The sequence below is a fragment of the Pyrgilauda ruficollis genome, unplaced genomic scaffold, assembly GCF_017590135.1.
Source record: "Pyrgilauda ruficollis isolate IOZ18807 unplaced genomic scaffold, ASM1759013v1 scaffold102, whole genome shotgun sequence".
NCBI classification, from domain to species: Eukaryota; Metazoa; Chordata; class Aves; order Passeriformes; family Passeridae; genus Pyrgilauda; species Pyrgilauda ruficollis.
Genome location: NW_024508324.1, coordinates 1,420,507 through 1,446,501, shown reverse-complemented (window position 1 = coordinate 1,446,501; position 25,995 = coordinate 1,420,507). Strand labels below are relative to the sequence as shown.

The 25,995-nt window shown below is 33.7% G+C and overlaps 1 protein-coding gene across 1 annotated transcript in view; it reads right to left on the bottom strand.

Moving 5' to 3' along the window:
* Window positions 1–25,995, bottom strand: part of NCAM2 (neural cell adhesion molecule 2) — a 171,229-nt gene that overhangs the window by 69,727 nt on the left and 75,507 nt on the right. Inside the window, exons 9-11 of the mRNA XM_041469268.1 lie at window positions 18,582–18,732; window positions 5,321–5,508; window positions 4,550–4,646 (exon numbers count right to left, since the gene is read on the bottom strand). Coding sequence (XP_041325202.1) covers window positions 4,550–4,646; window positions 5,321–5,508; window positions 18,582–18,732 — 436 coding nt within the window. The remainder of the gene's footprint in view (window positions 1–4,549; window positions 4,647–5,320; window positions 5,509–18,581; window positions 18,733–25,995) is intronic.

Genomic DNA, 25,995 nt, shown 5'->3' with positions numbered 1-25,995 from the left:
CATGTCTAGCAGACATAGCATCTCTCATTTGCTCAGAGAAGCTGTGGCTACCCCCATCACTGCAAGTTCTTAAGGTCAGGTTGGGCAGGACGTTGAGCACCCTGGTCTAGTGAAAACTGTTCGTGCCACAGCAGAACTTTTAAACCACATGTCATCCCAGAATACAAGGAAGAAGGGGAGAGGAAAGTCTAGGAAGAGTAAGGCTATAAGAGATCCATAGTTGACTTTTTAGGGCTCTAGATTCAGCCCAGCTATACATTCAGCTATGTAAAAAATCTACATTAATATTTTAAAAAAGAGAAACCTTCCAAATTCTCATTTAGCTCTGTCAGGACCCAGGACATTCCTCTGGCTGCCCTGGGTGATTCAAGACCCTGGCAAGTGGCTCAGAGACCTTGGCACAGAGCCAAAAACACCTGTGCTTTTGATTTTAGTCCATGGAGAAAATTACCATCTTTGTGGGAAGATGTACAAGCCACAAGAGTTTGAGCAGAATGATAGTTAATTTGTCACAGGGTGAAAAAGTAGAATTTTGTGGTTTTAGAGTAGGGGTTCAAGAGGTAAGATGGAGGAATCTGGGTGTGCCCTGTCCTTCTTCTCCTTCTTCTTTTCCTCCATCTTCTGTTGTGATGGTGACACTTCTTGATGGATTTAGAGTAGAGACAGACTGTCTAACATAGGTGATAGGATTGGAAAATTATTGCAGATAAAGTACGTGTAGTTCTTATATAGTATAAAAAGTTAACACCCCCCCAAGGGCAGGGGCTGTACCACAACCTGACCTGCTGGACAGATCTCAGCAGGTCAGAGAAAGAATGCAACAGATAAGAAAAAAGAAATAACCTTGAAAAGCAGAACCGACGAAGCTCGACTTCTTCGGTCGCGGGGCTGGGAAAAAGAGACTTTCTAACACCTCGGGGTCATCTCAACGACAGAAACCTGAGATGTCACAACCTTAAAATTTACCATTTTAATATATTGAATTACCTATTCCAATAACATAATCCTAAATTATTGATGACCACGTGTCTTTCTACTTACTTACACAAAACATTTGAAATAATTATACTGAGACCTCAAAAACAGAAGAATGCTTTTCTCCTTCATACTGGCTCCTTGCATAGTGATTTTTCACATAAACTATACATAAACTAGATTTGGAAAAATCTAGGAATATCTGTGCTCACCTCAGCGTCTGAGACCCATTGGGGCCACCTGCCAAGCTGACCTAGCTTGCCAAAATTTAAGCCTCATTTAGATTAAAACCAGAGTGTAAGTAAAGTTCTAAAATACAAGCTGTGGCTGTTGTGCTGACATGAAGCAACTAATTTGCAGTGGCAACAAGTGACTGTGGTTCTTTTCACTGTCTATATGTTATACACATAACATTTTAAAAGCTCAAGTAATGAAAAGGGAGGTCACCCATGTGTTATTTTTAAAACTTGATCACCACAACAGTCAGGTCATGGGCACGTCTGATTAAGCTTTCAACGAAACTCTGAAGTTTCTCATCACCTTCCAGAATGAAACCTCAAATACCCTGCAGCTTCTCAGTTGTTTTGAAAAGTTTAAATGGAATTCAGTCTGATTCAGTAGCTCTGTATAATCTGAGTGAAGAGTCAAGGTTTTTCTATCATACAAATATGGCTGTAAATTGCACATCAATTCTGAAAGAAATCTTCCTTTATAAAAACATCAGTAAGTCTAATTTCTTAAGGAAGGCAACAGGAATAAAGATAATGGAATTTTGACAGTATGATAACTTTCTAAGTAGTAGTAAATTAATGAAAAATGTAGTTTGATTGTGTTGAAATCCAGCAAATCAGAAAATTGAATGAAATATGAAGGAACAGGAATTCCTGCAGAATTTAAAGAGAAAACAATTTAGAAAAATGATCATTATTTGTGATCAAATTTACCTTAGCAGCATACTTTACTTAATGCTGTCTCCCAGCTAGGAATTGTATTTCTTTTTCCCTGACAGAGTCTTTGTAAAATATTCTATGCCCCAGCATTTGGATTTACAATCAAAGCAAGGAGGCAAAGAAGGCTGCATTGAAATGCATTAAATTATTTTATAGGCTTTAATATGGAAAATATCTATCATTAGGCCTTCCTAATTAACCAGAGTGAAGCAACCAAGGTAATAAAACTAGGGAGAAAGGTGCATTTAACATCTTATACTTGTATCTATAATAGTGGTTTTATCCTTCGTATCCCTGATCATTGTCCTTTTCTAGCTGATGCCAGTTTAAGTGCAAAACTTGTAACAGTGAATTACATGTTTGGGGTTTGATTCCAGAAACAAAGTCTATTTAGAAGCAAATGTTAAAAATATCAATGTTTCAGGATACTGAATCTTATGCATTACACTACTGTAAGTAGTGCATAGCAGGTAGTGCATAGCAGTGTACAGCGACATCCCAAATCCAGTTTTTCCAGCCCTGTTCATTATCACTACTAATAAACCTTCTTTTTTTTTCTATTTTCTGCATTTAGTGTCATTATCTAGAATATTTCCATATAGCTCATATTTTACATGATCTCTTCCCATAATTCTATTTATCCTCATTTCTCTTTTTATAACTACAATAAATATTTTTAAGTGTTCATCGAGTTTTCTGAAGAATTGCCTGAAAAAAATATAAGCAAAACATTGCAGAAGTGAAAAATATTAATCTGTTTAAAAAACTGGCATTGGTAATATTTCTGATATAGTTGTATTAAAGAGCAAAAAAAAGTATTGTAGCTTATTTGTTTTCCTTGCATTTCCAGGGGTGCTCATGTGTGGATTTTCTGAAGTAAAATGACAAAATATCATGTGCTTTTTCAATTAATTTTTCAATGCTAATATTCTTTAGTACAATTAATTAATTAATAAATTATAAAAGTAGGGGATATATACATAGTGAAAATAGTCATCATGTAGTATCAAGTGTTACGATGAGACATTGTTCTGCAAATCTAAGAAGAAAAAAAAACCATTCTGGAGAATATATGTTGAAATGCTCTCCCAAGTGTATACACATTTATGAAAAAACAGCACAAAGTGGCAACCACAACATTTTCTCATCATTTTCTCTCCTGAGAGATAAGACCCCAGAGAGATGCAAATGGGGATTTCCTATGATTTATGTTCATGGCTTCAAGAAAAGCTTTTTTTCTCAATGGCCAAATGTAGTTGTCAAAGGAAGGTAAAATCACACCACAGCTAGCACCCCAAATAAGTTGTAAAATGAAGGGTAAGGATGTTCTAAGTGATGTAAAATTGTGTGTCATAGAAATTTGAACCCCACATTTTCCTATTTTAGAAAGCTCAGCTTTTTTCATGGTTCTTCAAAACCAAAAGACATATTATAGTAGAAATGTGAGCTACAATCCCATAGAGATGATGAGAAAAACTTTTAAAACTGTAGAAAGTCCAAGGAGACTATTAATAAATAATGGGGTTTTATAATTCCTGAGACACAAAAATAAAATAATTGCCCCGTGAGCAAAACTTCTCAAACAATAGCAGCAGGCCAAGTCAGAGAACTTCCCTGTGACTGGATGAGCAATGCTCCCCTAAATGTTTTCCTGGTAGGAGTCTAAAGTGGTTTTTTAATTAAAAAAAACCCAAACAAACAAACAATCCCAAAGAAAACAAAAACAAAAAACCACCCTAACAGAATCGCGGGGCTGGGAAAAAGAGACACACCAGGAAACTAGACGAAACAAAAAAAAAAACAAAAAAAAAAAAACACCCAAAAAACCAAAAGAACCTCATACCAACCAAAAAAAATCCCAAAAACCAAAACTTGCAACTAAAAACATTAAGAATCACTTGGAATATGTGTCCTAATGAGAAAGAAAAGAAAAATATATAGTGTTAGTCCATTCCACAAGAAAATATAAATGAAAACACTGCTAAGAAACTCTCATTTGGTCTCAGTTAATAGTTATTTCTGCCAAAGCACAAACATACAGTCATATTTTTCTATTTGCCCTAACAACAATAGAAGGACATAAAAATTTTCAGACATTCTGTAACAACAGGGTGTAGAATATCTCAGAGTCTAAATTATTTCAATCTAGCACTCCAATCAAATTCTACTTTTAAATAAGTAAAAGCACAAATGGAGATAGAAATTCTTTGCTGATGTATTTCAGTCTCTTGTCATTGCTGTTTTATCAAGAAAATATGAGGGAGAAAAAGGAAAAAAATAATTTTCTCATTCCTTCTTACTTTTTACTGTCTGCCAACCATATGTCTCTCTGCTGAAGTAATAAAAATACATTGTTATAAATGTAGGATATAGTAAGAGCAAAGGAAAAAAGGTTAGAGTAATTTTTTTCAAGTTTCAGAAGGCCTTAAAATTACATCAAAAGAAGATTCATATTCTGAGGGAACTGGTTTATTTTACTTCACATTGCAGTTCAGCTCTTAGACAATTAAATTATCTGCAAACAGTCCACAGAATAAAATAAACAGAGGATAGGGTGTCTGAACTTAATGTTGATTAAAGTAGGAAAAAATATTTCAAGAAAAAGAAACAAAATTTTAACTTACCAGCTTGACCAAGTGTATACTCTTGGTATCTTGTTCCTATTCTGTTTGTGGCTGTACAATTATACCGTCCAAAATCACTGTCAGATGTGGGAGCAATCTTTAAAATGAATAGACTTTGTAAATATTAGTTGCTTATTAAATATATATATTTTTTTTAAATCAGAAATTCAAGTATTTTCTCTTTAACCAATATGCAGATGTGTTCTTACTTCAACATATATAGTATATTCTTCAAACATAGACCTAAATACACATTTTTTCATGTTTGACTCCCCCTTCTTCAAATGAAGAAATCTGATAATGGAAAATAGTGATATTGTTCATCTTTAAATTTTACCTTTAAACAATAATTAAAAAAACCCAACCAAACAAAACCCCCCCCACAAAATAATAAACTTTTTTTTTTTTTGTAGACACCAAGTGCCTACGAAGCAGTCATTTTAATTTTCAGTCTTAGCTTGGTATTTTAGTTTTATATCTATTTAGAGATTTTTTTTACTTCCAATAAATGCAAATTACATTTTTGTTGGGTGTAGTTGGAAAACTGAGCATAAGCCATTCAAATAAGATTTATTTTGTAATTACTCATAAGAAATGTGTAGATAGATCAGTTCATATATAGTTGTTTTGATGTTTTGTTCCTTTTCTAAGACTGTTACTTATTAAATTGTACGTTTTAGCCTTAAGTACACTCTACACTACTCACAGTGCTGCCAAACTGAGGACAAAATTATGTTCTGCCACCACACTGATTTCCATTTGAAGTCTTACCTCTAGAATCAGCTTTCTTCCTGTACTGTAGGTCTTCAAATGAGTTGTATTTTTTACAGGTAAAACTAATTTTCCTCTTTTCCACTGAACTGAGGCAGATGGATTTGCTAGCACTTCACAGCTTATATTGATGGGATTGCCCTCCCAAGAGTAATACATGGTTTGATTTGACATGAACGTTGGAGCATCTGGAAAAAGGAAGTAGTACAAAGTTTATTAACCAGTTTAGTAAAACAAGCTGTATACCCATATCCAAGCCTTCATGTTCAATGAAAAATTTCACCTGTTGTGTCAGTTTACTACAGAATATGGAAGTATTAGTATTCAACCATGAGTTTGTTGGGCTTTTATCTTGGTAAGTTTCTCCTCTCCTAAATGGTTTCAGCTGAACTTCTTGGGAAAGAGAATGCCTGTCAAATATATTTAACTTTAGGCAATCACAGGCCGTTGAAAGACACTCTCTCAGAAATGAGGAAGAGCGTTTCATCTTGAGGATGACAAATTCTTCAGCCAGACCCTCACATGAAAAAATGAGGTTACCTAAAAACACCTGTCTGCTCATGTGCTGATTTTATAGTGTCTTCTTTAGCTATGCAGAAATTACAATCACTCCTCAAATTTTCTTGTGCTACAGCTTCATTCATTTCTGGCTGGAACTTTATTATACTTTAGGAAATCTTTTTAAAGAGAGATGTTTATTTGTGGAAATAAAACTTCAAAAAATAGCAAAAGAATACAAAAAATATTGCAATGTATTCTACCTAGTGCAAAAAATATATTGTGTGTACATTATTTAGGACAATCTTTCTATCAGTTCCTCATGCAATTATCAAGCTACAGCCAAGGAAAAAGTTGGTGTGTTTTTCTTACAAACCTGACTTGTTCGTAAGAAATATCTGCCTTAAACATATACCAAACACTGAGTCTGACACAGAGGAAATTATTGGTTTGCAAAGTAACTGTGATCTTCAGACCACAGTGCCACAAAGTGACAAGACTTATTTCTTTATTCACTGTTTCTCTGGAAAGCAGGAAGTGTAGTGATCTCTGTAAAATGAAAGGGAGTAGCCTTTCCCCCCTTCTTCTTATGTCTTGGGTGAATAGTGCCTTTTTTCTATCAAATATTGATTTGTGTTATTTCCTAATTTCAAAAATCTTTTAACAGTATTAAAAAATTCTTTATTCACAGAAGCTTTCTTAATGCTTTAATTCCAAAAGAGAATTATCAGTTATAGCTGTTGCAATGGTATCTCTTTTTAATATCTAAGATACATACATGTTTTCATATGTGTCTCTGGAAAATCTATTCTAGACCTCTCACACACAGTTTAGTTTTAGGCAAGAAAGTTCCTAATAGGCATATCAGAGATGAGAACTGAGCATCTTTAGTATGAAATAAAATTTAACTTCAGGAATGGTTAAGAACAACTGGTTTTTTTCTTCTTCTTCTTTTTTTTTTCCTGAAGTGCACATTTTCAACTTCTTCCTGTTTGCCTCTGTCAAAAAGCATAACTTTTTTTGATGACATATGCTGCTGCTGCTGCATCTAGGCATACAGACTTTGAGCAAAAAGAACTGTTATCAGTGCAAGTTTTAAAGCACGGATCAAAGCTACATTGCTCAAGGCCAGCAGCATTTCCTTTAATAACTGTTCAGCCCTTATTTTTGTAGAAAAACAAGCATTTTCATCTAAATAAGTAAAGCTTGCTTGGCTATGAATTTATTTACGAGACACAGAAGTTCATCTTTCTGCTCCAAGAGTTTTAGTAAGTAATTCTAGCGATCCTGTTTTTCACAGACCTTTAAATACCCCATATTTCAGCAGCTAAACAGTTTAATGCAAAGAACAGACTATCAAAGAGTCTTCAGAGTGTGACATCTTACACTACTAGAGAATGTGAAGAAAAATGCAGACTGCATAAGCGTGTTTTATGGTTAGCTATGGTCAAGAATCTCAGAATACCAAGGCACAGAGCCTTGGCTTTTCCTCTGGAAATGAAGTTCATGGTGGGAATCACTTGTAGGAAAACTGTAGAAACTTATTTCTGCATGTTCAATAGATGGATCAATAGCATGTTCAACAAATAGATTGGAAATCTCATTAGAGTCTTCGTGAGGTTGTTTCACAAATTTTATGTAAGCACTGTCTTCCAGTGTGCAATTTCTCACAATTTCACTCCATTTATGAACACTGGCATGAATATTGAAGATTAAAAGATACTCTGAATCTGAGAAATCCTCCTTCCTAGACAACATTATGTGGTTTGATGCTCAATAAACATGTGGCAAACTCATATCCTATTTTAAGACTTACAAGTGAAAAAGAAGTATACACTTCTATAAGGCAGATAAAAGCATTTAAGAGAATAGGGACTTCCACTTCCAATTAAGAGAATAGGGACTTCTCTCTTCTAATGATAAATTTTGGATGCCCATTGTATATATTTTTTGATATTTTAAAAGTATAGGTGAATTATGGACTTCCATCTTTACAAAGCTACAGGCATTAGCAGTCATAAACACAAAAAACCACAAATAGGACTAAAAGTCTATCAAATAAAGATATATCTCAAAATAAACAACTCACAATTGTAAAGCATTCCCCTCAAAAAAGAGCTTTGTAATTTCCCTCTCAAAAATCTGTGTAAAAATGCTTTGCAGCCATTTCCCCAGCAGTCAAGAGCTCCAATATACAAAAAGAAGAGGACTGTACTAATGACTTGAAAGAGAAAGATTATCTTAAGACAGATGATTTTTGATTTCCCAGTCAGGAACAGATTAAGATGCCTGGAGTGATGACATTTTACAAAAAGAATATAATTCTGGAAATAATTTTCTTTTTACAGTACAAATAAAAAATAATTTACATTTCTTATGAAACCAAAAAAACTGAATTGGAAGGGAATAATTTGTGTATAAAGATAACTTGTTTTTTCTTGTATGCTTTTCATCACTAAATGCTGTTTAGTATGCTTTAATGGTTACAGAATAAGTATTTATCAAACATAAATACACATTATGTTTAATATAAAAGAATCACGAATAATAGCAAACCTAAAAGCAAGTCTTTGAAAATATGTCTGACTATATTATATGTCTACAAAACCTGATTCCATCAGTTTTATAATATAACAAACAAATTAACATTAATAACCAGAATATTTATCACAAAGGTCTATCAATTGAAAATGAAGTAAAACCAAGTAGAAATGAGGAGGTTCTATGTAAGGATCTTTAAATGCAATATATTTATTGTTTTAAAAAATAAAAGATTCAGTGGAAATCAGTTAGAAAATTAGAACCATAAAAAATAATAATGCGCTCTGCTTAGCTTCTGTGTAACTGAGAATTAATTTACACCTGACAAAATTCAATGCAGGGTGCAAATGAACTGTTCCTTTTAAGCTTTTTTACATAAAGTAAAAAGTTAAGATGACATACTAGAGTTCCGAACAGATAAGTAGAAGTAGGAGCTTGAATACACTCCATAAAAAAAAAAAAAAAATCAACCCTGATGATATTTCTTATATCTGACCTTTTAGCACTTTACTGAAAGCAAAAAGTAAAATCCCTCAGAGCTGAAAAAAAATTCAAAATTTACCATTAATATGATATGATTTAATAGATGCACACAATATCATAGAATAGCACAGGTTGGAAAGGACCTTAAGGATCACCCAGTTCCAATCCCCTCTGCCATGAGCAAGGGCACCTCCCACCAGGCTGCTCAGAGCCCCACCCAGCCTGGCCTTGAACACTTCCAGGGATGGAGCAGCCAAAGATTATCTGGGCAATGTGCCCAGGGCCTCGCCAACCTCATAACTAAAAAGAGTTCTCCCTAAAATCTAATTTCTGATAACTCTTTCAGTTTAAAACCATTGTCCTAATGCTATCACTACAGATAAAGTCTCTCTTTTGCACATGGAAAGGCTGCAAGTGTCTCCTTGAAGCCATCTCTTCTCCAGGCTTATCAACATCAACCCTCCCAGGCTGTCTCCATAGCTGAGCTGCTCCAGCACTCTGATCACCTTCATGGCCCTCACCTAGACCTGCTCCAGCAAGTCCATGTCTTTCTTGTATTTGGTGTCCCAGAGCTGGATGCAGCACTGCAGGTGGGGGTCTCACAAACATTGGGTAGAGGGGTAGAATCACTCCTCTTGACCTGCTGGCCATGGGGCTCTGGATGCAGCCAGGATGTGATAAGGTCCATAAGGTTTTAAGGTTCAACTATGAAAGACTGAATATTGTTTTGGAGAGATTAGGCAATCCAAATGAAAAAGATACCTTGAAAGAACAAAGACTGTATCACAAATATCTAAAACTAAACCAAGCTATTCTATGGGTGTAGGATTCTGTAGAAAATTATAAATTTAGAATGGCATTTTAGAGAAATTAATGTTATAATACCAGCATCAGCTGAACTCAAGCTGATCATTTTGCCAAGCAAGAGAGAAACCAACAGGTTGGCACTCCAGTTAGAATGAGTCCTGGATAACCTGTGTAAGAAAATTATTTAAGAGAAGCAAATTCTGACCTGAAAGCTGTCTCTAGCATTTATATATCCGTGTTAGTTATAATGTCCAGGAACAGTGATTCAAGAACAGACTAATACATCACCTGCCTTGTCTAGAAAGTAATTAAATTAAGGATGACAAAGATCCAGCTCTGGTGTATGTTTGGTGTCATACACAAAATTAGATACAGCAAATTACCTGATTCAGTACATGTGTCCAGACAACTATAATGGAAGACCGGTGTGCAGAATCAGATTTGCACTTCTTAATTTAAGAACATAGGTTTTCAAAATGTGGCTCTTTGTTCCCCTGGAACATGTAATAAAAATATGTGACAGATTGTCAGGTCTAAGACTCTGGGACATTTCCTACAGTACATTATTGGAAGCCTTGCTCTAAAATGATTAATGTTGGCATAAGTTTCCCATCATCAAGGACTTTAATAAACCGCATCCTCTGGCAAATCTAGTACTGTCCTTGCCATCGATCCTGTAAAAGTGCCTGAATTTTTTGTAACTCTGCCACAATTTAGTTAACAGCCATCTATCTTTCTCTTGCACTTTCTCCCTCATACCTTTTTCAATAGTTAATATTTTAAAATTAATAGCTCTTCCTTGTATACAAAGTAGAAGAACCTCCACAGGCAAGTACAATAACTGTCACCTATTCATTTGCAAGAAGAAATCATATTAGAAAACCTTCAAAAATGTGGTTAGGTGACTATATTTTAATCTATAATCATTCTTAAAAGAAAGACAAGAATTGGAAAACTTCAGCTACTTACTGCTACTATCACAATCATGTGGCTGTAAGAAAAAACATCCAAGACCCACCTAAGAAGTTTCCAAATAGAAAAGGTAATGAAATTAATCACAAATTGATTTTAAATTGCCATAATTATTAGCTATAACCAGAGGAGTCTTTTTTATCTGGAATCCAAACTATGATTTCAAAGTTTTGAGAGGTACATGTTTCTCTCAAAGCAAGTGCAGAAAACATCACACTTGTTGTAAGACTTCCTTTTCATTGCCCCATTCTCTTGTTTCCTCTCAAATTTCACTAAAATATGACATTGATATTCAATAATATATCGACTGATGCACTATTGACTGATTATATCTTTATGGAGAGTAAGAGCCCCCTCCTACTGGCAAGCAGTACTAGTTCCTTGAAATCTTAACTTGGGTATTATTTTTAATATTCAAACACCACACCAATCGCTCCATTTCCATGAGGTACTTTTTGCTAGATGCAAAGAATGTTGATAATTGCACATTAAATAATGTTGGGCAATGAATGCATGTATGGCTCAGGTGCTTGGTGCTGCCAGAATTGCAGAAATTCGATGCACCTATTTTTCTTTGAATTTCATTTGACATTAAAGAATTGTATTTGTTTTTACTTAAAAAACAAACAAAACCCCCCCCCCAAAAAAAAAACCCCAAAAACCACAAAAGCCAAACTGATGCCCAAGAAATTTTAATTTCATAGAAATGTCTGCTTTGAATTGATACATCTCTCTAAAATTACCTAAACTAGTTTAAATAAGGAGGAGAAATTCTAAAGAAAACATAGCTAGGTAAAATAAGTAAAATAAGCCACCAGTGATGTACAAAACAAACTGTTTGCATATGCCTATTAATCATTTTGTATGCCTGTTAATCACCAACACTGGCTATCAGATCTAGGACAGGAAGATTCCCCCTACAGATCCATCACACTAGCAGCAATTTTCATTTTAGCAATAAAATTAGCAGGTGCTGCCCATTGTTAACACATTGTTCTCAAATGATGCCAATTTGTATCAAATTTTCAACTGCTCCATGTATTCCAGGACAGAATTACTGCGATAATTTAGTATGGCCTGACTTCTCCATCAAATATTACATTACATTATTGTCTCATAGGCAGAAGTGAAAAACTGCAATGTTTTTCTCAAACCAAGATTCTAACCCCGTCTTTCTTCCTGCTCTATGTGTCACATTTCCAGAACAAAATCCAGTCTTTACCTTCCATATTTTCCTACTTGTCACCCTTACCTCCACATGCCTCCTTATTGATATCATCTCTCCATTCCCTAATGTCTGTGTCTCTGTCATACAATCCCAAATCATGTATGGAGCAAGGACTCTTAGCCTTTTCATCTCTTTACTTAATTTTTATATGCAGTGTTGTCCAGAAAACAACAAATAAAATCTCTAAAAATTTGTTTTGTTGAAGTTTCAAATTTCACTGCCACACTTATCATATCACATAATTATTTTCTTCATTATACTCAGATACCGTGACTCTGCTTTGATGGATCTGTCTTGGAGGTATAAGAAGGCCACAATGCCTGTTTTTCATTCACACGGTATTACTTCGTAATATGAATTACATTTCATATAGTGTGAAAATACTTGTGAAACCATTTAAAATTTATCATATTCATTATCAGCGTAAATATTTAAATTTCACAATGTAGAACAATGCTCAAGGAGGCATCAGAAAATTCTTCCTTGTTTTTTCTTTTTTTTCTACCTTTACTTTTCACAAATGCATATATGAAAATTTATGACAGTAAGAAAAGATGTTGAGGCATATATATCCATTAATAACTAAATTTTTAGACAAAAAAAACCCCAAATTATTTTATTCTTTCAAAATTGTGCTTTTCTATCAAAAAAAAGTAGCTAACATGTTATTAAAAATCTACTTTAAATTACAGTAAATTAATTGCAAGATTAACCAAAATAAATATGCAGTAGAGAGCTCTGTTCGGTAAAATTTTATGATAAATTTCTAATATGAATATCATGCTTAACAAGTGATTAACATATATTTAAGCAAAATGTTTTTAGGATGGAATTTTTGTTTCAAAGTATTTTTACAGTCTTTTGGGCTAAATAATAGGTAGATTTATTATATAGATGAATAATTTCTACATTTTACCACACTGTTGTAACATCAGAAAAAGACAATGGATGCATTCAATTCTGCTTCATTCTGGGAAGTTTGGTGAAATAGTTTTGAAAAGTGTCTGTATGTGATAAACCTCATCTTTTGCACAGAATTCAACTTTCTTATCCCCTTGAAGTCGTGGCAGTGGCACAGTAAACTTTCTTCTGTGCAAGTGCGCAAGTGGAAAGAAGAAAAATGGTAAATCTTACAACTGACATTCATAATATGTCAAAATTATCACACTTATTTCATGATGTTAAAGGTTGACCTTTTCCATCTTTGCTTTCTCATTTTAACCTATAAATTTGACAAGAAGAAATGTAACTAACGCCAATAGTACTTTATTAGAAAAGATGGATTTTTTTTCTATACAATTTCAATATTTTGTTTCTCTTGAATGTTTTTTTCCTTTAATTTGTTTATTTCCCAGGCCATATGTTTGTATTTATTAGTGTTGTTTTCTGGCTGTGATGACAGGATAGAGCTGGGTCCTCATGACTAATGGATGAAGGGAAGGTATAAAGAAGAAAAAGTCAGGATTTTTCAGTGGTGTCCAGTGACAGAAAGAGGCAATGCCATTCTGTGATTCTGTGAGTAGTGATGGCATGTTGCTGCACTGATTTCTTTTAACACTGATTTCTTTTAAATACAAATTATGAACTGTTTGAATTTATCATGATTTGTGATAGCAGTAGGCAGCTGGAACCTTTTGTGACATTTATCACAACATTGAGGTTTCCCAGAGAATTGTGGATGATCCATCCATGGAAGTGTTCGAGACTAGTTTGGAGGAGCTCTGAGCAACCTGGTCTAGTGAAAGTAGTCCCAGCTCATGGCACAGGGGTTGGTACTGGATGAACTTTAAGATTGCTCCAAACCAAACCATTCTATGATTCTGTGACAACATTTGTGACATCTTGAACACAGTAGTAGCATTTTCACCAACTGAAAGCCTTTCTTCCTTGAAGGTAAACACAATTTGTAGCTCAATCTGTTGAATCCACTTTTAAGTAATGTTGTATATGTTTTTGGAAAGATATAAAACTAAACTGCATGTAACCAAAGCATCCCACTGAACTGCAGTGCAATACAGCTAACGCACAACAATGAAACCAAGTTCAATACTGCAACAGTAATGAGGTTGGTTTCAAATTTTGGCATGGAAAAAAAAAAGCCAAAACAAATACAAAGGAAAAGACTGTTATTGATAAGCAATACAATAGTATAACAAATACTGCACAGTTTTCTTTACAGGTAAAGACTATACTTCACATTTTGCATGATAATTTTTTGGTACTTAAGTAATACTTAATATTACTATAAAAATCATGTTTGGATGAAAAGCAATATTAAGAAAACATTCATGATCCTGGAATACACTAAAAATTATTTAAATGCATTTTTTCAGAAATTGTTTTTAAGAAATAATTTTTATCAACTATTCACATGGCTGATCTCATACAAAAATGTACCACATTACTCAATGCCATATATTTGTCATAGATGATTCTATCTCAAAACATTACTCTTTGCGCAGTGTGAGGAAATAGGCATTTTTGGACCAACTGGCATACCTAATAGTTGCAGTATCAGTACTGAAATTGAGAGGTTTAACTAAAATAGTGATGTGAAAACTGGTAATTCCAGCTAAAAAGGCCCCTTAGTCAGGATGCTTCCTGGATAGTGCATGGGAAAATGGAATTTTTCAAACGATGTAGCTCAATGCCTTTCTCTGATAAAAGGAGTACTGTCCAAAGGAATTTTCACCTGGTGATAGAGAGCAGTCAGAAACAGTAACATCTTACATGATGTGTGCACCTGGGAGGACAAAATGAAGTGAGGGTTGTGAAAACTTCCAACAGGTTAATGACAGTTTGAACACAATGAAGGGAAAACTGTAAGAGCACATAGAGAATCTTTCAAAGATCATAAGTGTTGTTCATTACTCCTGTTTAAAGCTTTTCCAACTTAGTAATGATGTAGGGGCACCCTAACTAATAATAAAAATGTGGTGAAAGATGATCCAGCACACTGAACATGCAAAAATCAAGATTTTTCTTCAGTGCTATTATGCAGTGAAAAATTTTTGAAACCCAAGACCTAATGTGTTCTCTCATCAGAATTTTTGTTTTAGCCAGGTCTGTATTATGCTTTTAAAGACAAAAACTGCCTCATGGAAATGTAAACATTTGTATAGCAAAACTATCTTTGAGAGACACCTGATATTATAAGCAAAATCAAGTTATAATTCACTAGGGTTTATATATTTAAATTCCTCAGGCTGTCTTGAAAACTTCATCTTAGCATATGGCCAGCTTTATCTTTCATATGTATTTCTCTAATATTTTTAATTTAAAAAATAGTTATTCCTCTATGATAAATATGTAGATAATACCTATAGACAGATCTTAATACCCAATACATATCATATATTCCACCGTACATATCATATATTCCACTTTTCAATTGATTGCTTGCTATTAGTCTCATCCAATACGCACTAGGCTTCATACTTAAAACCAAATTTTGAAGTTAATGAAATCCATTAATAAACAATATTTGAAAATGGTATTTTATTTTGATGTAATTTTTATTTACCTTTCATACTTTATATAAGGAAAATTAGACATAACTAAACACAAAGATGATTTGGTAGGAAGAAATATTTGAAAAGGCCCCCTGGTTCCCTGCAATTCATATCTTCACAGCATTCCCTTCAGATAAAAGCCAGGGTTAGCTGTTCCCTGTTGGTATCAAACCTAATAATCTCCTTGTCCTAGAGAACTGCTCTTATCACCAGGAGCAACCCCAACAGAGAACAAGGATAAAGCACGGAAATTCTATGTAATCCTACTGCCAGTTTAAATCTCTGATAGGGGTCAGTGAGTAAAAGGACGAGACAGTGACACCAGAGCACTCAGTGCCTTCACTAGGCCTGTTTGACTGAAGTGGCATTTAAGGATGTGATGGAAGCAGTTTCCTCTCCTGACTACACAAACTGTCAAATACAATAAAACATAAAGAAAAAATGCTGTAGTTTTGTTACTAACTTACAGAAAGGCATATATGCATTGTTTACTTCCATCTAGAAACTAGAGGACAATATCAAGAATTAATTTCTGATTACCTATTTATATTTTAATTTTCAAATAGTTATTGGGGGTTTATATAAGAATTTTATTAAAAATAATTCAAATTTCTGTTAACACAGCTTAACTGCAAGACTGAGCCATACCTTAATAAATTCTCAAAAACTGTTTGGAAGAGAACAAAACCAAACTAATGGAAGAGAAAAATTAAACTATTTTGAAGGGTTTAATGCAATTTTTAAAATGAAAATTTGGGAAAAAAATGTAAAATTCCTGATAGCACTGTTTGTAGCTGCAATTATTATGCTGAAGAAATGCCACTTGGGAAATATTACAAGGAGAATCAGAACTATTCGATATTGACTTCATTGAATCCTCCCATTTTTAACAGCTTGCTACAAAAATACAAATTAGTTGTTTAGTTTTTGAACCTGAATCTTTTGCTCAAATTCCCAAGCCTGCAACTTATGAAGTCCCATGACTGGAATGACAGATAAGCATGACACTGCTTCATGTAGGAAGATACTGGGGAAAGGACTGTCAGAGCTTAGGACAACCCAGCACTGGGTGGAAATGGAGGCAAGGAGGTGCTGAAAGGCTCTTTGAAGGGGCTGTTCTGTTCCAGAAGTTTATGTCGGAGGCCAGACTGATGGGAGATGAGGCTGCAAAGAGGCACTTCCTCCTGGGGACATTATTTCTAAGAACAGGAGAACTCTTTACCATTAAACAAGTGTTTTCTTTCCTGGGCAAGACAAATAAGTCATATTTGATGCTTATATATCAGTGCAAAGTTATTTGCAAAGGAAAGCAAAAAATTTCTCTGACTCAATCAGAACATGAGACAGACCTATATTATATCACCTCAGAAACACTTGCTTTGCATCATAGAACTACTTGACTTAAAGGAATTGAGGAAAATTGTATTTCTGTTAGTCAAACAATGCCTGTGCTGGAAAAAAAATACATTTGGGTTAAAGCTCGCTGGCAGTTGAGTATTTAAAACTTAAAACTCCAGTTTTAGAAATATCATAATAAATTATTCTGTTATACATTAAAAGTAACCATTACAATGTGTGATTTCTCTGATGGTAGAATAATATTTCTATGTTCTTTATAAACTGCATTTCCTCAGAGGATTTTAGAACTCTAGAAAATTTTATGCTGTATCAAAAACTGTGTGTAACAAGACATAAATTCAGACTTTAAGTTATTCCATTTTCTCATAGACTGTATTTTATTGTTCCCACACATATTCAAAATTAATTCTACCATACCATAAAAAGATTGCTACTTTGAAATTCTTTCCACATCATCTAAAACTTTCACCCTGAAAGGTGTTTTAGGTTATAATAATGTATTGTATCAATGCAGAGGTTTTATTATACCCTCTGGTATGAATTCTGTATTGCTAATAAATCCTTAAATTTCAATTCTCCATGATTCATAACATGTGGTGCAACATCTCTCTCTCTTCTGAATACAAAATATATTTATAATTAATGCTAAAGCATAGTGGCAACACAACCACAATCAAACCATGTATTTCATATCATGATGTTGAAAGTTGGCAGAATTTTAAAGAAACTTCACTTAATTTGCATTTTTATCTAGTTTTTTTTTTCCTCCTTTATATACATATAAAAGGTTATCCTTGCATGCATTAAAGAAAACAAATATAGCAAATTAGGATTGATTTCTTAAGTCTTCTGGTTTGGCAAACCTCTCCATTCCTAACACCTAAAAATTCTTTTGATCATTCCTCATTTTTCTTTCAGATTTATATTCTATGCCACAATGCAATGCTTCCCTGCCAAAAAAGAGCACACAACTATAGTGAAAGCACTTTGAGAACTCCTCAGAAAATCACTCCATGATCTGCAATCATTACTTTTATTTCTGTGCCACAGAATCCTATTCCAACTTTTATCTTTCCACGGGGAAGAATTTTTCTATTCAAAGACTCAGTTCAAACAGGCTCATGCAAACTCTACTGGAGATGCAAAATAATTGTATCTAGAAATTTCTAGATAAATGAAGCAACAATGAAATTAAAAAAGAAGGATTTTTTTCTTGTTTTCATTTTTTGAAGACCATTGCTCATGAATTTGAAGAAAAAATTGAAGAAGCAATTACCCAATTAATTTTTTTATATTTCAGATTTATATCATCTGATTAGCTTCTCAAGCATGAGACTCTTCTAAGCAAAAATAATCTCCTTTTCTCCTGGATAAAGTGCAAGAGCTTGGAATAAAGACAATCTCTAAAAGAGACTGTTACAAACATGATAACTCCAGGAGGTTTTATAATAGTGGCTAGACACCATTTAGGGATTAGTAAATCAGAGGACTCAGAAACAAAAAAGAATCTTGATTCTTAGAAGGTTAAGCTCAAGACTTAGCTGCTGCTCAAATCAGTCTTTACTTTATCCCGCTGAATACTTTTCCTTCCCAGCAGTCTCAGCTTACTTGGAGATTTGAAGTTATTAAGCTTAGCCTTAAGTTAGAGGATAATAACACTGGAATATGATTTCAGAAGAAACCCTGTCCTACTTAAGTCACCAACAGACCAACAAGAGTCTTGTTAACTTCAGAAAAAACAGGATTCTTCCACAGAAGAATGAGCTACAGAACATGCTGTCTTCATTTATGCAAGTTTTTTTTTTTTTTTTTGAATATTTTAAAACAGATTTAAAAGAGAAAACAAAATATTAGAACTTACATTCAATATCAAGGTACATGCTCTTTTGGTGCCCACCAATTCTACTTGCCGCTTCACAGTCATATCTCCCTGAATCTGACAACTTCACATCTTTAATATGCAGTGACGACTTTCCATGCTGCCCTTTGACTTCTATACGGCCATCTGGGCTCTGTTTACATTGATTCAGGAAAAAAGAAGGTTTTATATGTTTATATATGTATATCAATGTAGAATTTATATATTAAACACTACTGATAAGAATGACTGAAAGCATCTCTTCACCTATAGTGAAGTTATTACTGACAGCTAAGCAACTTCTAAATTGTCCAAATAAATTAAAAAAATATGGAAAAACATGTTCTCTTTCTAGGCAGTATAATAAAAGAAATAAGTACATGCTTAAAGGAACATTGTCAAGGGAAACCACAAAACTTATCAATTTATAACAGCAATAGTAAAGTCCATACTCAAAACTTCTTTATGATCTCTCTCACTCACTGTGTTATGATGCTGTTAAGAAAAATGCATAGATACAACACTATATCTTAGATTACACACAGCATTATCTCTGGTCCTTACAACTGCAGCTGTGAAACTGAACAGAAGTAATGCCTCAGACAATGAGCAAATCCCCAAAACTGTTAAAAAAACTTGAACCATAAATGCAGCTAGAAATTCTGGATTTCAGTTTCTTTTTATTACATGGAAAAGGCATGAAAAAATGAATGCTGCCTTTCAATTTTCTAGAACACAAATTTTATAAAAAATACTTATCCACAATGACTCACCTTGCCCCTCCCGTCCCTCCCCACAAAATTATTTTTATTTAAAGCATATACAAATATTAGGTAAAACTAAACAAAATAAAGAAAAATTCCTCTTCTTGATGCTTCAAACTTCATGAAATATTCTGCCTGAGGAAAAAGAAGTTATTTTCTTCTGCTCTTTACTTAAAGCATCATACAATACTTGGACTGGAAAGGACCTCTAAAGCTCATCTCATTACAACTCCCCTGCCTGGGCAGAGACACCTTCCACTAGATCAGTTTGCTCAGAGTCCCATCCAACCAGGCCTTAAACATTTCCAGGGATGGGACAGCCACAGCTTCTCTGGGCAACCTTTGGGAAATTTGTTGTACTTTGTCATCTCTCACTTCTTTTGCTTAAGGGGAAAAAACCTCCAAATGTGATTAAAGATACTGATGTTAACCTACCTTCATTATTATAAGGTGGAAAAGAGATGAGAACACAGTAACTATTTCTGTGCATGATGTTACACTTGAAGCAGATTTTTATGTTTAATTCTATAATACACACACTCAAGTTTACTGCATATTACACTCAATACTCACCAAGTGGCAGCTGATGTTTAAGTGTCTGAGCTTTTAACTCATTACAATTGTTCCTTGACTTACTAAAAGAAATATGTCACAATTTAGACCTTAAAATATTTGATGTAAAGCAGTCAAATGAAGCATGCTGTTTATCATGATTTCTATAGAAAGAAAAGTATCCTGACCCTATGTAAGAATCCAAGTAGACTGAATTTTGTTTCCTGTGAAAACAGCTCATCATAGGTTGTAAATTAAAGTTCTTGAATTGTAACCCAGAAGCCAACATAAACCTCTTTGGATTGGTAAAAATTAGCAACTTAGATCACTTAACTATCAATTTTAATACTGAAAATTCTATTTCCACAATATCATCAAAAAAAGGAAAAGTTATGATGTTGCTAGTAAACATGTTACAATAGTGAACACCATGGCTTTTGGAAGGAATTCCTCGGCTAATTAAAATGCAATTTCTTTAAAAAACCCCATTGTTTTATAATTTCTGACACAAAGCCAGATTTTTATATATGTGAAACATAAATATAAATGCTTATTTATATAATATTATATCTATTGTTTATATAGATGTAAAACAAGTACATTCTATGGCACAGTTAATATCAGTTATGAGTATTTTCTTCTTTATTTAAATATTAAGCATATAATTCCATGGTCAAACTCCATTATTCCTACCTAAAATGCGCATACACTTCAGAAATTTAATTTCTGATTTTACCTTGATGACAAATCCTTAAGAACTTACATTTAAAATGGTGAAACAACCTGTGACAATGAATCATAGATACAATAGTAAATACTGTATTAGTGATTCATTAGTTCAATACTAATTTTAAATACTTTAATTCACTAATACATATTTCACTATAAGTAATTCCAAATATCCCTAAGCACATATGTGAATACTAACAGATGTAATACAAGAAAATAATAATAAAATAAGCACAAAGATCCTTAAATAGGTTTCACAGTAATTTCTCAATGTCCTTTTAGTTTATTTAATTATTTTCTAGTACTGATGAAAAAATTTTGACTGTACTCAGTATGATTTTCTTATGTTCTCACATTCTCTTATTCAAATGTAGATGATGTAATATATCTTAGATTTATAGGCAGAACAAAACTCAAGCTATAAATACTAATAAATACTCTGAATAATAGGAAATTTTCATATATCATTTATTCTTATAATCAAATATATGGCAAGAAACATTGTAAGAAGGATTTACTAGTTTCAAAGTCCATAAAACAAATAAAACAATGATAGGCAAGAAAATTGCACTAGAATCATCATAAAAATATGCATTTACTAAAACCAACTTCTACTTTTTTTAGGTTAATGTGTTAAAACTGCTTACTAAATCAAGCAAAATTTCTAAAATGTGTTCTGCTTCATTGCTTATAGTACATATTATACTGTGGCTTTTTATTAAACAGTTTAAAAAGTCCTGTTCCCTGAGTCTATTCTGCAGATGGATTGGTGTACAATTCCATAATTTATTTCTTTTACAAAGATACTACAATAGCTGATTAGAAATATACTGATGTGCTGGCATTCCTGAAGAAAGAAACACATGAAAGAAAAACAGGGTGTAAATACAGACCAAGAAAATTCCATTACAAACAAAGAAACAACTAATTAAACAAATAAATATTTGAAAGGCAATGTTTTCATGCAGGTGTCTCTAGCTGTGAGAGGATTCCCAGAATATGAGGGAGATTACCACATCCAAATCAAAATTGTAGTTAGTATGGTGAAGTTTCACAAGGACTTCAAAATACTGGTGTGGCTGTATTATATTTCTTTATGGTATAAATCAGACAAGAGACATCTGGGTTAATGATTCAAGGACATATGATCACACAAAAAAAGCATGTAACAGGGCAGTTGAGTATGAAAAAGAGCAATGAAGAAACTGGGACAAAAATCAAATATGCAGCATTACCTGGAGCAAAAACTGAAGACACACTATTTACATTTTTCTGTTATTGTAAAGGAGATTATTAAAATGGATAAACTGACAGGATAAACTGACAAAGCAGAACTTTCTAACCATTGGTAATGCCTTTCTGGGGTTAGTTTCTCTCCTGCACTAATTATCGAGAACACACATTAGTACTATGTCTGGAACCATAACACACCAAAACAAGAAGAGAAAGAGACACAGGTATGGGAACACTACACCTGCCCAGTAATCCTTAGGAGAAATCCCCACCAGGAAGAAAGCTTTGGAGCTGCCAATGGGCCAAAACCAAAATACATACATAATCTCTATAAATTAACAATGTCAGTAACTCTGAAGCCTGCCTGAAATAATAATGGATACACACTAAATTGGGACATTATTTTTTTTTTCAAATGTTGTAGCATGGGAGATGTAGAATCTGTATTTTATTATTTTGCTTGATAATGATAAAGAGCATAAATGGGACAGAACAACCCTGTAGACAATCAGAATAGTCTCTGTGGCCCAACACTCATGATTTGTGCTCATTCACTGAATTACTCAGTATCTCCTCCCACTATGGAGAATGAGCAAACATTGAGGTCTCACAAACTTGAAGCTAAGACAGTACCATACAGATTTACATATTCTTTGGAAACAAAAATTATGTTAACAGACCCTTACACTCTTAGGCACTGAAAGAATGATGAAGCCTTCAGGAGTTATATTTTCATAACATTTTAGAATTAATAATAAAATCTAAGAAATAAATATTTTTCATGGTTACTATTCATTGGAGAATTTAATAGAAATCATAAATAAAAGTGGGATTTGGAGGCTTTGGTGGTGGAGGGCTTTTTCCCCCATAACTTCATCACCAGCATAAAACTAAAATACAAGTAAAAAGTCTTCAGCAGAGACTTTGAAAAATGTTTTACTTAGGTAAAGTCACTTTGTGATTTTATCCCCATAAAAAGCACATTCCCTAAATTCAGAAGCAGGAAAGCCCTTTTATTTTGAACACTTATAGCAATCTAGTTCTCTGCCATGGTTAAAGGAAACTCTTTTATACAAGTCTGTAAGTAAAAATATCCAAAATGACACCATATAAAAAGTATCTTCTGTGAAAAAAAAAAAGTGAAAATTTTCTGCACTTGCAATATTTTTACTTATAATATGTAGCTCAACAAAAATGATTCTATGCTAATTAAAAAATGAGAGGTATTGCATAATTTGAGTTTAGTGCTACAGGTTCTGTAAAAGTACATATATATTTTTGGTTTTGATAAAATTTATGTCATACTATAAATGTTATTCTACTCCTTGACTCCTTCTGTCATGATCATGCTTCCTGAATGTCTTGTATAATTTGTAGTTCCACATGTGAGCATTCCCAAAGGCCTGACCAGCTGATGCTGATTTGACTGGTCTATGCACAGCTTCAAAGACAAGAACCAGAGCTCCCAAGGCAGTACCAGAGCAATGAATTTCAAGAATTCCACTTGCAGAGTGGATAGTGATGAGATGAGACAACAACATCCACATGGAAACAAGGATAGCTTCTGGAACAGAATAAATTATTCGGGTACCATGGAGTTTTCAATCTGCAAAATTCCACTGCCATTTTAATAAAATCAGGAAGAGAGAGTTCGCTGATTAAGGTGCTCAGAAATTGTTGCTTATTTACAAACTGTAGAAAGTTGCACTTGGACAGAGGTGGATGGTGTGGTTAGTGGGTGAGTTTGATTTATCAGCCATTGCTCCAACTCCCACTGAGAAAAAGTAGAACCAAATGATATGAAGTTGTAGGGCTGCCAAAACTTGCATTTTGAGTTGGCTGAAAACAAGAATGGAAGGTAAGAACAGTTGCAGAAATTGGTGACTCATTTGTAGCTGGGTTTTAGTAATGTTGCTTGAATGGTCAGAGCAGCTGACTTCCCTCCTAGAGTTTACCACTTGGCTGTCAATGTACTCCTACAACCCCCAAAGTCCAAGTGCAAGACTGCAAGCAAAACAATCCTTTTATTTAAAACCTAGACAAGTTGAAATACCTTTATTTGTTTTTCTTCTAATGTTTAAAGTTTATTCATGAGCACAGTGCCATCATTGTCCATAGTTGAAATGCTACAGGTGAGTTTTGCCTGTCAAATTTACCGAATATATCTTCTGACACATTGTGTACTTTAGTATCATTTTGGATGTGCACTGCATATATTAACTACAGAAAAGATGAAGAAGGTAGTGGCTTAAAACTGAGACTGTGTTTTTCTTTTGCAAAACATGGAGCAATGTACTAAAAAACAGTCACTGTAAGAACATGTAACTGTAGTAAAAGCTGAAGGTGTTTTAAATTTCCAGCAAAGGATCTGTTTCAGATGTACACAGTCGAAGATCCTCATACTGCAGGGAGGAGGATTGAAAAAATCATAGTTCTTCCTTCTTTCAATCAAATTGTTAAAATTTTCCAACCCATTATTTAGTCTTGGTTATGTTTCCAGTACACATCACTGAATTTTCAAGGAGAAAACAAATATTGATTAACAGAATCATCTTTGGAATTTCACAAATAACAATTTTTTAGGAAGTTTGCTGATTTCAGGTTGTGCTCGCATCCACATGAGAGGTAACTTGAGATCATATACTTCATGCTTCTTATAAGTGAGATTTAAGCAGATCTTAATTGCCCTTGAAAATGTTTCTTGAAGCAGCATGAAAGATAAGAACTTCTGCAACCTGACATGCTGATATTAAATGATGATAAAATTCCAGAAGTCTATTAAATGTACGTGACCAGCAATTCCTAGTCTGAAAATCTACCTTTGATGATGACAGAAAGGGCTGTTAGTCACAACAGCCATCATCGTGTAGAAGCTGATGGAAGCTCCCTTCTGGATTATGGATGGTATATTCACAATATTCCCCATTCTCTTCAGGTAAATGTATTCTATCCATGCACCTGTTGGAGACAGCAGAAAATTCCAGAGTATTGCTATGTGCATATGCCTTAATGTCCAGTGAATCAGAATAATGCTACAGCAGTGTCTTGGACTTCAGTGATTTCTATAGGAGACCTTGTGATATTTTAAAACTTCAGCTTGTTAATTATACATGTCAGCATGCTGCAAATTCCTGAATTTTCAGGAATCTGTTTTGCCACAAAGAAGAAATTATTGAAGCACCTATTGGTTGTAGATCTATAGTGTAGCACCAGGGAAGTCACAAGAAAACCTAATGTTGAAGAAAAAAATACTGTTGTTTTGATTTTCTGTTCAGCTGCAGACACACCAGTTACTTTTATAGAATTCAGATTGTAAATGGCAGCAGGTTCTATACAGGTTGTTAGCTGCATGTACAGTCTCAGGAAAAAAATGTGTTCTTAAATGCTTCGTACAACTTTTTGAAATATGAAATGATATTTCATTGATTCATGCTGGCATTTCTTTCAAGGTTTAGTCATTACGCAAAGAGATGACACATGGAATCCTGACACCGAACACTTACTAAGACATGAAATGGAAAACTAAACTTCTTTCCTTCATTGGTTTTTACTCAACAATGAATATGTAAGAAAACTATTTAAGAGAGAAAAATTATGAGAATCCATTCAAGATAACTTCTGCTAAAGATGCAAATCCTAGATGTAAATCACAAATCTTAATGATCCAAATCACAAGAAAGAAATGGTTGATGATTTTTAATGGCAAAAATATTAGTATCATATCAAATAAACTTGTAGAGTAGAACAAGCATTAGTGTTGCCCATGATAAATGACAACAGTAACCACAAATGAGTGTTTATAACAGAAATACTACATCTCCAATAATTTAATATGTACTTTGTAATTATAAATCCTATTTCACTCATAAATACAGTATTTAATGGCTTTATTCCTAAGAATTTTGCTGATCTGAATCTATTCCAACACTGCTATGATGCCATTAAAATAGGTGACTCAAATGGATTCAGGCCAGCAAAATCCTCAGGAAGAAGACCTTTAAGTACAATGTTCTTATTCAATACAGACCTCACATAAAACAGCCACTAAAAATAACAATTTTACTATAAATTTGTATCTTAGTTTAGACAGTCAAATATTACTGGAACTTGGGACTGAAGGTGCTTGTTCTGTAATTTTA